The 14176-nt window shown below is 40.2% G+C and overlaps 1 protein-coding gene across 1 annotated transcript in view; it reads right to left on the bottom strand.

Moving 5' to 3' along the window:
• ITFG1 (integrin alpha FG-GAP repeat containing 1) overlaps positions 1–14176 on the bottom strand; it is a gene marked incomplete at its 5' end in the record, with an annotated part of 63601 nt that overhangs the window by 21518 nt on the left and 27907 nt on the right. The window contains 2 exons of the mRNA XM_009073953.1: positions 6216–6388; positions 13073–13167. Of these exons, the coding sequence (XP_009072201.1) occupies positions 6216–6388; positions 13073–13167 (268 nt within the window). The remainder of the gene's footprint in view (positions 1–6215; positions 6389–13072; positions 13168–14176) is intronic.

Genomic DNA, 14176 nt, shown 5'->3' with positions numbered 1-14176 from the left:
AAATTGAATTAACCATCCACTCAAAGGACTGGACATATCTTTACTTTATTCTGAAGTAAGTACAAGTGCACTTATCTGCCGTTTTCCTTAATCCCTCCACAGTCCTTTGACTTACACACTATATATTTAAAAAGAGTCCATGCTTTTTCCTTATGACACTCTTCTCATCCCAGCTCCATTAATAAATTGTCTTACACACTGCATGATGTTTTAGACAAATGGAAGGTTACACCAAATCTCACTGGTCTGTTCTCCACTGTCTCAGAGTGAAACATAAGCCACAAAGCCCAGTCTGCTAATGCAGTAAAACAGGGCAAGACAAACCCAACTGGGCATTTGCTGCCATAGAATGAATCCAGACACAAAGGCTGCAATACTGAAATGAGAAACCAAGCAGAGTACCAGGTTGAGTGTAGAAAAATCTCCTCCTGAAGAGCATTCCCAATGGGTGCCTGGAGGTCAGTGGGAGACAATGCTCACACCCTGAGGACTCGCAGCACTGTACAGCCTCTGGCACTGCATCAGTGCTACCTCACCTGCCAACACCTTGGGACTTTACCAACCAGGAGTCCAGGTTTGGGCAGGTTTGTATCCTGGGAGCCTGCTAGAATCCATCACTGCCTTGGCAATGGAAACAGATGAAGCTTCTCCTGTCTTTGTGGGGGCAGAGCCAGGAGGCAGAGCAGTGTTCTGCAGAGCTAGCTAAGCGTGTCAGAGCCCAGGGCAGTGGCCAAACCCTTTCTTCAGGGTCACCTTGAACACACTGCTGTTCCACACAGGCACAGCAAGGTGGGTTTCTGTACCCTGACAGCATCCAGTGCCTGCAGGATGCACTCACACACATGCACACCCACCAGCATTTCTCCTTGGGAAAATTACTTGAACTAAACCATGGCCAAAATGAAATAAGGAAATCTTGCAATCTCAGTATCAGAGAACTCATGATCCTGACTTGAAATTCTTAAGTATATTCTAAGCTCATTTATTTCATGTATTACCTAAGTATCAGAACAGCCAACCGTAAGACAAAGTGACAATCTGAGCTAAGCAAATGGTTTCAATTTCTTTTTTTCATCATCTTGACACATAGTTTTTTAAAATTTGGAGAAAGTTTCACAAAGATGCTCTCTCTCAATTCAGATTTTTTTTAAACTGCCAGAAATTATTTAGATGATAACTGTGTAAGAGACAAAAGACTGTCAAGCTTGCATCACACTCTGCATACAAAGCATTGTTTGAGTCTAAACTATAATCCTTGTGCATGGATAGACACAATCTCAAACCCTAAAACATGCTGAAGTCCCAAGAAATGCAGTATAGAAGAGAGATCCTGTAGAGGAAATAAATTCATTCACACATGTAGTGTCCCCTGTCCCATGTGCTCCATCTCAGCATGGGAGGAGATCTTGGGGTATAGGTCTTGCTGCAGCAACAGGGACAGCTGCAGGGCCTTACTGTTTGCAGAGGGAAGAGCAATCAGCTTTTTGCTGCCTCCTCAGCTGTTCAGTTCTTTCCCAAAACTCCTCCTGACATCCGGATTTAGCCTATGTGCTGCCAGTTGAGTCCCTGCATGACTTAGGCATTTAATGCACAAGATCCCTAGAACCAAAGTGTCTACTCCATACTACAATTAATAAGAGCAAGTTTATGATCTTCCTGTTATTTGGAACCAGATTTTAAAGGTTTACCATGAGAAAAAAAATCTCCCTGTAACAAATATAATCATCTGCATCCTTAAAATGACAAAAGTATGTCCCTGAAAGCCTGTAACAGACACTGCTGTAATGGTAAAACCTTAAAAAAATCAGTGCTGAAGTGCTACTTAAATGTGTCTCAGTCCATACCAAACAAATTCAGCTTAAATACTGACAAGAGACAGAGCAAAAGAACTCTGAACTGAGATGAGCATATTGCCCTTAATGTGCTGCTTGCAGCACTTCAAATATTTGGGTTTACACACCAATACAGAGTGGCAGCTAAACTGTGCACTCCTGCACAACTTCACCCCAAAGTACAGAGCTGTCTGCAATTGGGAACCTTTTGACCAAAGTCATCCACACAGCAAAGGCAAATTCAATGCAGCTGAATCATTCTAAGCACGGCTTAACACCCAAGAAAGACTGAAGACTTCTCTCAGCTTAATTTTAACACATTTCTTTGCAATTAGAATTAAATATTTACTGCTAATTTCACACATCTCTCATGCTGTCAGTTTTAGGCTACTTCATTTACGGTTCTGCTGGGGACATCCAAATGAGTAATATCTTACTCCAGATGTTCAGAATAATTGAATTGGCCTCTGGTTTTTTAGATTTGCCCAATTACAAGGTGCTCATCAATCCTACATTTAAAAGAAATCTTACTTCTGACAAGTAGCAATGATTTAGGAAGAGATAATTTGGTCCTTCCATATAGAGGATTAATACATAATTTAAAATTGAGTGTGAACACCTAGAAAGCTTTCTAGAAGCCTATTACACCCCAAAGTTTTTCACTCAGCTGTCCATATCCAGTTGGTTTTTATCTCCAAGTTTCACACTTTGCTGTTATTTATCACCAGTGTCAGACACATAATGCATTTCCAACCTTACCAGAGAAAAACACCCACTCTGAATAAAGGCAGAATTGGAAATCCTTAGATTACATGTTTGCAATGCAAGATGCCAATTATTAGCATCTAATTGGAAACAAGTGTTAAACAAATTTTGGTTCATCTAATTAGATGGGGGAGAGAGAGGTGTTTATAAACTCACACACAGTCCTTACACTTTCCATGTCACCAGAGTCAATTTAAAACCAGCACGTGGAAACATCAATACATTCAGGTACGACAGGAAGTACAGATGAACCAATTAATAACTCTGATAAAATCCCTCCACCTATTATAATTCTATACACACACACAATTTCTAATACAGAATTCAGGTATGTATCCAGCCTGAAGGTAAAAAAAAATCTGTGGACTCAAGTTCCAATGTGCAGGTTTTGACTCAGGTCAGGAGTTAAAAGAATTGATACTGAACAGATAAATATGTAAGAATCTACTGTGAATTTAGCATCTTCACCTGCTGGAATTTATTGAGTCTCTGTGTTCAAACCCCACAACACTTAAACCCACAAGTGAGATTGCCTTTTTCTGCTGTTGCTGGTAAGGAACATCTCCATGCTGTCAGAATATTACACACTGTTATTTGAAATCAAAGGGATATGGCAGGAGATGAAACACTGCAGTCTTACAACAGCTCTGAGCACACCTGAAGCTATTCATCATCTTCTGCAGGACACAGAGCCAACGTTATGCCCAACTAACACAGCTTCAGTGCAGCCTTTTGCAGGTATTTGTAAGGATTTGCTCTGAGAGTGCTTTTCTGAATGGTGATGGAAGCACAGAAGTGATTTGAATCCTTTTCTCCCATTATCATGTATTGGTATATATATTTTCAGCCCAACAGAACTGTTTCTGCCTCCTTTAATTTCTTGATGCTGCTGACAGCACTGGAGAGCAGGCTCCTAGGCAAAGGCACAGATTGAGGTCAAGAGTTTACCAAAATGCTTTTATCATTTAATCACAGTAATCAATCACTGAAATCAGATGTGTAGATGTAGCATGAAAGGCTTCAGAGAAAGAAATAAACAGCTTGATCCAGAAGTGTTTAAAATCGATTAAATAAGGTTTTCATTTTAATTTGCTCTAATTTAAGGAAAGCTTTTAATTCAATTCCCACACTGTTTCAGTTCTCCTCAATCTGTGACCCAGTTACACGTTTTAAAAGGAAGTATTTGCTTAAATCTCTCAAAAACAATGAATTAATATTGAAAGTGACATTTCACAGTGAGTGAAAAAAACGACTTTCATTCCCATCCCAAAGCAGGAATTGAGTTTCTGTTACTTTCCTACAGATCCTGGATATATACAATGTTAGCTTGCAATACATTTCTTGATTTTTAGGTTACTTTGATTTTGCTAGACTTGCTCAGCCTTCTGAACTTCCCTTTTAATAACTTGTCAAATCATCTGCCACTACCTTCAGTCCTTGTGCCTTGCTGTGTCACTCAACTTCGACGTCAAGTTTCAAAACAATTTTAAATGCACCCAACTGAATAAGCAACAATTTCAGAGGCAAAGAGAGCAGAGATAGATCAAAGTGTGTCACAGGATTTCACTGCAACGAGACACAGGCAACTTCCAGGGCTCCTGCAGCAGTAACCATTGACAAACTACTACCTGTTTTAGGTGCCAAAATTTTACACAGGACAGAGGCTCCTAAGAATCTTCAGAGATAAAAATAACTTTAAATTCATTTCTGAACTCCACAAATCTCCTCACAGTCCTTCTGAAGTGCACTGGCTACCAGGATACACACCAGAAGGTAGCTGCCTATAGTACAGCTCAAACCACGAGATTTCTGGGGCTTAAGTAAAACCAAAGACAACAACTTCACAGTTTAGATGTCACAGTATTTCTGGTTCTAGTCTGCTCTCTAGGCTGTTTGCAGTCTTTAGTCAATGACTGAACAGAAGATGCAAACTCCCAGCTGAGGAGGAAGGCTATGGAGTGGCAAACCTGGCACTCAGGGCCTGAGTGGTTTAACTTCACCTCTGCAAGTTCTGGGCAGTACCAGTGTTCCCTCCTTGTCTGCCACATCTGAATGTAAACAGCTGCTCTGCTGGTTTATTTCAGGGCTCAGAGGTAGACACAGAGCTCAGCTGCTCAGCCTTGCCTCTGAATCACATCATGTAGGCTGAACACAAGCACGTTCCTCTTCAAACCGGGTCATTCTTGGCTATGTGTCAGTATCTGAAGAACTCTAACCCAGCAGTGTCAGTGGCTGACTCATGTTTAGGCAACCACTAGAAGATCTGAATTGACTTCTTGGACTTCAGCACCCAGTTCTCTTACATATACTGTCTGCAGTATCAAAGTGAGCTCCTCGGGTCTTTTCCTTACTATTAATTCAAGCTAGGAAGCTGCACCCAAGCTCATCCAAAATCACGCAGAGGAAGGTAATAAATACACCTGTAAGAGAGACTTATTTTGCCTTGTAATGCACTAGTGCAAGTATTTGTCACAGGTCCCAGTGAGGAATACATTAAGACTCCATAAGGTATTGGTTAAAACATGTTTTACAAGTGACGACATGAGGAAGAAAAAAGGGAATAGCACAGATAACCTTACATCTCTTCAGATGCTGGAAAAGTCACTTGTGCAGCATCAGACAGACTCCAGTGAGGGCACAGCATGCTGCACATAACCTGTCTGTCCTGACAGTCACTGGCATCACGCTCTCTAGAGCTCTTTTAAGTTTTTCTTAGAAGTAAACAAGTCTATTCATCATTCCTACTGTCAAGGAAAAGGATGTTCACACGAAAACATGCTGCTTCACTTGAAGGTAAAGATAAGGACGTGCCAGCAGTGTCATCACCAGGTGCCAAGTGAGAGCTGCCTACAGCTATGCTCAGCTGGCTCTGCTCACCCTGTGGCCACACACCTACTCGGGTCAGCTGCTATGTGGATCACCAATCTCAGCCTCCCTGGGAGCAGCCCCACCTGCCCTCTCCCACCTAACACCAGATGGTAGCACACAAAGTATTGGGAAAGCAGGCAGTGAAGAAAAAATAAACAAAAAATACCTGGAAGATGACACTGACAAGTTGACAAATTTAACAGGAAGGGTTAGGAGCTTCTTTTTGGGGGATTTGTGTGTTTATTTTACCTTAAATCTGGACAATATGAAAACCATTGGTAAATTGTTAAGTGTAGCTAAAGTTCCTGGTTCTCAAAAGGAGCAAACACTACTGCATTTTTCAGCAGTCACCAATCAGTGCTCAACCCTGTGACAGCACAGAACAGGGTCCCCAGCTCCTCACAGAGTGTTCCTGTCAACGCTGAAAGCTGCAGGCAGGATTTGACAGAGGATGACTGGGGAAAGGAAAGGGAAAGAATCAGCTCCTCTAATCTGGGAGGAGTGCCTAAAATGCTGCCTCATGCTCCAGTCCCTGGTGAGTTCCCCACTGAGAGCCACAGTTTGAGCCTATACAATTCTGCATTCTGAATGCAGCACGTAAATGCATGATTTTCTTCTGAGGGAAACAGCAGAAATCAAAAGTCTTGTTCACTAGATAAAATGAATGAGATGCACTGAAGTTAGTCATTTGTATGACTGAGGAGTGAACATGCATCTGATGGCTTTTATTTCTGGGTTCATGTACTCTACCTTCCAGAAGTGTTCTTCAGTATAGCAAGAGCATCTGGGTATCCATCCATGTTGTAATCTCCAATATGAAGTGTAATTGGAAATGAAATTTCTGCTGAAGATTTGTCATTTTGATATGGTACAAAGCCCCAGACTGTGTCTTTATTTCTGAAGTCTTGCAAGACTGGAATCCACTGTAAAAGAAAACAAAACAAAAAAAAAAAAAAAGAGCAGCTAAATAAAGCAATCCATTTTCTTCATTCAAACAATGTAATGCTATTTAAACCAGCTGACAAGTCTTCACTGCACCAGGATTTTTAGTCATTTATAAATTTCCAAAGAGGAAATAAGGGTAATTTCCTAACTCTGCCACCAAATGAAAAAATTCATTTGAAGCAATTTTCTGTGCACTAAATTATTTTAGAACAGGAAAAAATAGTTAAGGGTGTAAGAATAAAGGACCTGTGGAGTGTTAGTTAGAACTAACATTGGAATGACGAGTTAACTTGTTTGTTTTCATCTGGATTCTGTGTCCAGTTTTGTGCCCCATGGCTCACCAAAGGTTTGAGAATACTGTGTGTGCTGAGAGAAGGGTCACCAAGGGGGAGGCACCGAGTCATTATTTACTCAGAGGACAGGGCACAGGGTCTGATCAGCCTGGAGAACAGAAGAGCTAAAGGGACCTGTAACAACCTCCCAGTGCCTGCAGGAGATAGCTGAGAGGAAGGAGCCAAGCTCTCTGCTGTGATACGTGACAGGAGAGCAAGAGAAAATGTCACAAGACTGACACACAGGAAGTTTTGACTAGAGATAAATTAAACTAGGAGAGAGCCCTGAGAAGCTACAGGATCTCTGTCCTTGGGGGTTTCCAAAGTCTGACTGGACAAAGCTCTAAACAACATGACCTGAATTCAGCTCTGCTCCTGCTCAAAGCAGGGGGCTGGGTCTCCTTAGGTTCATTTCAGCCTGAATGATTCTATTATTCATGGATATTTAGAAGTTCAAGAGCTTCAATTCCCCTCCTATCTCCCCAGCAGCACCAGATACTGAACTGCTTGATAAGAAATTAAGATTAAAGTATCAAACTCAAAGTACAAAAGAAATGCAAAGTATAATTTCTCCAGGACAAGAAACAGAATGCATCTGCACTCACTTTCCAAAGCGCTGCAGAGGTGCTAAATGGGAATTTATCTTAATTAAAATCAAAGTAATTTTGCAAGTTAGTATGAAGCTGAAGCACCAGGGCTAACATTTCAATGCTACAGAAAAATTCAGTGCCATTTTAAAATCAAGAGTAATTTTCTATGTCAACTCACCATCAATGCCTTGGAGAGGACAGAAGGGTGACACCTTAAAGGATCACTATCACCAACATCAAAAGCACTTAACAAGTCTTACATGTCTCTCATCCCAGCCTTAATTTAGCTATTTCAGGCAGCAGAAAGAGATCCATGACAGTAACATTTTCTGCCACGGGAAGATTCCCTCACTAATGCAGTCCAGTCACCAACAACATTCCTGCCCCATGGCAACCCTGGTGGGACTCAACTGGTCCCTTGGGATAACACACAGCCACTGCCTGTTGGACAGGCCCAAAATTGTTAAAGTGACTCAGGTCAGTTTTGTCTGGGTATCACAGATAGCATAAAAGCCTGAACAGTTCTGCCAGACACTGAACACACTGCGTGTTCCTGGGTAAGCAATGAGATCTCAGCTGCAGAGATGATCTACAACACTCACTGAAGAGTCAGAGGTGGAATTTAACAGACTAGGACCCTCACACCCCATAGCACACACACTACTGAGTTACTCTTAGTTGCTGAAGGTTTGGTATAATCTCAGGAATAGAAAACAAGACAAAGACTCTTAACCCGAGAGAAATTTCTCCAAGGATTAAATTTCTCAGCATTTATTTGTCATGCAGGAGACAGATGAGACAATATTATTGCAAAATACTGTAATTTTCAAAAACACTGATTGAAATCAGAACCATGAAATATAATATAGCTTTTACTTTCCATGGTACCATTCACACAGTCATCGCAGTGAAATCCAATTATATCCATCATATACTTCCTAAATGTTCCCATGTATAGCAACACAATCTTAGGGAAACAAAATTAAACATGAATTTTTAGACACAAATAGGAATTTGTATTCTCTTTTTGCTCTATTCAGAGTGATTCAGAGAAGGCAATTTTGCAATCCTAAGGTCTAGAATGAGACATAAAACAATAGATAAGCCAAACATCACCTATTGCTAGGAAGCATCAGCACCATATGTGATGGAGTCAGATCCATCCATCCCACCAAACCTCAGTGGGACATTTTCTAAGAGCAGGTGTGTAACAAAATAAAACATCAGCCTAGTTTGGTTCCAGCACCATATGCAACTCAGCTCAAATTCAGAGCAGCTCATTCTATGTATTTCCAGCATGAGCTGCAGTGTTGTGTAATGCAATACAGGATTAATTGTTCACGTGCCTCAGGACATGTATGTCAGTACAGGAAGCAAAAAAAGAAACTGTTTGTCAACAATATAAATCTCCTACTTCTTTTGTGTTTGATAATCCAGACAATGACTTTAAGCTTCATGTTCGCTGTACTATTTTAATAGGAAAAGACTGAACCTAATTTTTTTCTTTCTCTCTAAGATAGAAATAGGTGGGTACAATGAGGACACACAAAGCTATTTTTTCCAGTTTTCTGATCATATGATTTCTGCTACATAGCTCAGATGAAAAAAGACTGAAAAACAGAATGAGTGTTTCTAAAAGAAATTTTAAATGAACACACAAAATTCAGTCAGTCAGATTTACTTCTTCCCTGTTAAATTCTATGGCACAGCATCACTAATATAATTACTTAAAACATTTATATAGCCATTTCTGACCCTTCAATTAATGATTTTGTAGGCTAAAAACTGAAAAATACTTAAAGTGCTGGAAAATTTGTTTGTAAAAACTCTTCAAACATTTGTTTTTCAACAAGTAGAAATGAGAATGCTTTACTGCCCTGTGCAAACAGCATCTTCTTCCTTTTGAAAAAGATCTTGGGTATTTGAGAGAAGTTTAAAACTCACCCCACTGAGCTGAAAAAGGGCTCAATCCTGCCCACAGCAACAGGAGACCTTTGCCCTGGGCTCCCTGTCTCTGTATGTGTGCATTGTAGTTCAGCTGCATCTAAAAACAACTCCAGTGACTCCAGGATGCTTATTAAGGCTTTCAGTGCATACAAAGGTCACCTGAATCTCTTACACATTTCAGCAGCCACTACAGCATAAAAATAAACTAAGTAAAATACTGCATGTTGCACCATTAACTTAGGATGTTGAAATCCCAGAAGAGCACTGATTTAGACTCATAGCACCAAGTAACCAAAGCAGTAAGAGTCATGTTTTCAATGCTCACAGCTCCACGGCTGCTTTGAGAAAGATGAGCAACTCAGACATGATGAGAGGATCCTGCAGAATCTGAGATTTAAGAGAATTACAGTAGCTAAACACACTCCCCACTTTGGAATGAGGAATAACTTGTGTCACTGACCAAATGCAGCCAATAATCAATGCTGCCACGTTCCTCTCCAGCCTAGAGAATGATGCCACAAAGATCTGTGGTTTGCTGTAGGATGAACTGCTGTGTCCTACTTCAGAGCTGCTAGATTGCCAAGAGGAATAAAGCTATAACCTTTCTATTGTACAGAGAAAGGTTATAAGAATCATCAAGCCCACAAAGAAACTCTCAAATGATGGGACTGAAATAATACTCTTTGCCTCGGGAAACAAATGAAAAATCATACTGAGCACTTGGCAAAATTAAAGGAAAGATTAGTCATCTCTAAGAATATCACAGTATCTAGAGTTCCTACAATAAACAGTATCAGGGACTTTGAAATATTTCCCAGATTGGACTGTAGCTACTGCAGGTGAGTTTAGACAAGTCTGAGGTGTCCTAACACCTGCCACAATCTGAAACAGCAGACAGAATTCTGCTTCAGATCCACAGCAATTCTGCTGTTGCTATGGAAACATTCACATTATTTTAACACATTACCAGGTTTGTATCTCCTTAAGTCACTTGTATTTTGTTGGCCTTTACTTCTGCTCCACCATTGACTTCTGCTCCACTCTCTGAAAGAAGCAAGTTTTTCCTAAATATTTCTAATACTTACAAAGAACAAATCATCACATAAATTAAAAGCTATGGTGAAAGATTATCCTTGAAATAATTCTCCCAGGCTGGCCTGTCTTTCTAGGAGCCATACAGTGAGGCCACAGGTGTAATGAGAAATGCACTGAGAAACAACCATGAGAGAAATACTGACAGACAAGACCTTACTGGGACACCTCCTAATCCTGCCATGCCATTGCATGTCCCTCTGAAGCATAACATGTAGAACCAGGAATGGTACAGATGTGTATTTCCCATTGTTATCCATCTCATCCCAAAGCATCACACACTGCCCTGGAACTGTATTAACTGTTCTACGTGTGGCTTCACCGAGTGCTGCAACAAACAAGCAGCAAGGACAGAACCAGGTCCAGATACAGGAGGCAAAATATTTTTTGTAGGACTGTCATTTGTGATCTTTCAGATCTGTCATCAGTAAGTTCCTTTAAAAAAAATCAATTCTGAAATCAAGAATTCTTTGCTATGCTCTTAACCCAACAAAATCAATCCCCAAACCCTACAGCAAACCTGAACAGAGACAATGGACATAGAGCATCTTCTGCTTTTCCAATAACAGACTTCAATCTCCCAGTTTCCCCCAGATTCCTTATCATTACCCACCTGTTCCACAGGGGATACCACCCCCTGGCTGAAACACATTCTGCACTACAACAGCTCCTTATTACTTCCCTCAGATTGTCAAGCAATTAAACACACAAAAGGAATTTATTCCAGTCTGTTGCCACAAAGTTTACATTTATCATTTCTCATGAAGATTAAGCTATTCAAAGCTGGACACTGAGACACTTGAGCTCACAAAGACCAAACCCAGTGAAATTAAACATTTCACTTCCAAATAAATCTGGGAATTAACAGTTTTGAATAGATTTCTATCCAAAGGAAGAAAGCTACATCCTGGACAGGCTGCAGATGTATGGATGAAGGTACTGGTACTTTCCACTGTTTCAGAACAGAAAAACGTTTAAAAAGTTCCATCACCTCCAGAAAAGTGCAAGGGAAGAGGATTCTAGATGGCATTCTTTAAAAAGGTTAGGCCAGAACAAGTCATTACTGCATGCCATTTGTTACTGCCATTTTTGATTAATAAGTCAGTCTAAAAATATAGAGGGAAAATGGGTTTAAAGTTTCTGGTTAAGTCTTCATACTTTTTAATATATTTTTTTTCTAGCAGGGTGAGAATCTCTTGGATTCTTCACTTATTGAAGTCATAATATTTAGCTGCAAATTTTTATCTCAAAGATGATTATCTGGGAAATTATTTTCAACTTGAAACTACACAGTGAAATTGCTAAATTGAGTAAACAAATTAAACATAGGTTAAATATCTGATGCATTGGTAGTGAGTTTATCAACAAAACGAAATAATGAAGGAAGATAAAAACAGTCTACATGCAATGTTACTTCAGAGCAGGTTACAGTAACAGACCCTGGAAAAATCTGGATGTTTGCAAATTGACCCACACCTTCTTCTGTCGCCAGTGCATCATTTCCTTCTAAAACACCAGGACCAACAGCTCCCAGAGCCTCAGCACTGCCCACTCACCTGTTACTCCCCAGTAACTAACAGCTCTGTGTCTTGCAGTGATGCTTGAGGGGGATTCGTTTTTTACAGGGAAATTACTTCAATTTAGAGTATTTGTCTCAAATTTACTTGAGCAGAAAAATGCCTTATCTTATCAAGAGTAAGGAACTGAATTCAGAGCTGAAGAGCAGCTGTGTTGACCAGTGTAAAGGCTTAGCCAGAGCCTCTGCTCTCTCCATGGATCAGAAAGCAATGCAAGTATCATGAATTGAGCACCCACTTGCTTTATCCACAGGCTATGGCCCATAACTCCAACCCTGCTGTAACACTGTGCATCCAGCAATGCCATCCTCTATTGTTTGCATTCTGTGCTTAAAGGGAATGAATGTGAAAACAAAATCCAAATCAACCCAAAAACCCAACAACCCACACCCAACCCAACACTGTGCACAGCAAAACATGCATTGCTAATTACAGAGCTGGCAAGATCAGGAGGCTCAAATCAGGGCACTGTGAATACTTAGAACAGATTATCACACACTTAAGTAAGTGCAGATACAGAACTATATTCCATGAATTATGACCATGCCTCTCAAACCAGGTAGTGCTGTGGCCAAATGAACCTGCAACACTTTAATAGACACCCCATACTGAAGATACACAGCCTAAACAAGTCTCTGTGTGCCACTTGGAAATTTGCTTTGTTAGTAACATGCGAAGACACAGTGGAGATAAGGGGTAAGAGGTGTGGGCTGGTTCAGCTTGATGTGTGTATTTTTACTCTAAAATAACTCCCTCAGTTAAACTAAAGAAGCCTATGTGAATTAATTAGATCTGTTTCCAACTCTTGACACAAGCCTTGTTTTTCATCTCGGGATGGGGCAGTTAGGGTGCTTAGAGCACAGTGGTTTGCACTCAAGAAGTGACTCCTCAGAAGCATCCATCATTTTCTTGGGCAGAATGATCCATCACGAAGAATTCTAGGGATCCAACCCCTTCCACCAAACCCACATTTTAATACATAAAGAAATAAGTCAAAGTCTCTTATATTCAGCCATTACAGGTGAGGAAGTTTCATTACTTTCCTGAAAGATAATTTTCTATTTCATATTATTTTGTTAAGTGCAGTATTTTCCTTTGTCTTTGCTATTCCAGACTCACATTACCTGATCCAGCCCCAGCTTAGTTAGGTAGATGGCACTTCTTTGACATGTTTCATCTTCACACACTGGTAATAAATGTTCACTTTGTCCATCCCCATCTGTCAGAGAGAAAAAAAGACTGTCAGCTTTGCATCTGCAAAATCAGAAACCCTGTTTGCAAGAAATAATCAGCTGTGAATGATTTAGTACTTTTTAAAATGTGAAATATTATACGAAGCAACCTAGACCTATTTGAAATCCTTAACCTAATAATCTAATTTGGGTCTTCTGTTTGTACATTGTCTTTGCTGATGTATTTTCATCTTGACCCACAACACAGAGAAAGTTTTCAATCTCACTGACATATTTAGATGACTAAGTGCTTAGGAATTTACTCCATCCCTGTGTTCAATTGGGAAGAAAATTCCCTTTAACATAAATCCACCATCACAAGTTGACCAGACAAACTTACTGAATTTTCTGAACTGGTTTTAGACTCCTGTGCAGTCAGCAAGACTTTCAGAGGAGTCATGAGTTCACCTGTAATATCTTAATCTGTACTTAACATAAAAAACAACCTGGAAACTTGATTAACACAATTAATAAATCCCAAGCTTACAGAATTTGTTAATTCTGAGTAAATTACAGGTTTTAAAAAATGTTCTTCAAGAGCCTTTAATCCATGTATTTCCAAAACCTCTAGCAGAATAATGATCTTTTAATGTTTAAACAAGCAATGCCTATTTGCATCCAGAATTCTGACACACATATGGGGAAAAAAATAATCAATTATCTAGTCCAGGAGAAATCCCAGTGTTCCCATTCTGACCTTGCAGCCCTGCCCAGCAGATCCTCCCAGGTGACAGGGACCACCAGGTACCTGCATGGGCTGAGGAACAGAAGTGCCAAAAAGCAGCAGCTAGAGCTGCATTAGTAACCACTGCAGCAAGTCCTGATTATAAGCAAACTTGACTTGCCACAGAGATCTGATCTTTCTCTGGCACAGAGCAAGCTCAGGGAGTTTCAGGGAATCCACTTTTCCAGGCTGGGAAATCAAAGCTCATACTGTAATAAATGAATTCATCTTTTCAACTTGCCTCATAGCTCATACAGTTCTGAGGACCTTGA

This window comes from Acanthisitta chloris, unplaced genomic scaffold (genome assembly GCF_000695815.1).
Source record: "Acanthisitta chloris isolate BGI_N310 unplaced genomic scaffold, ASM69581v1 scaffold12934, whole genome shotgun sequence".
NCBI classification, from domain to species: Eukaryota; Metazoa; Chordata; class Aves; order Passeriformes; family Acanthisittidae; genus Acanthisitta; species Acanthisitta chloris.
Note: the sequence above shows the minus strand (reverse complement) of the source record. Positions and strands in the feature narration are given on the sequence as shown.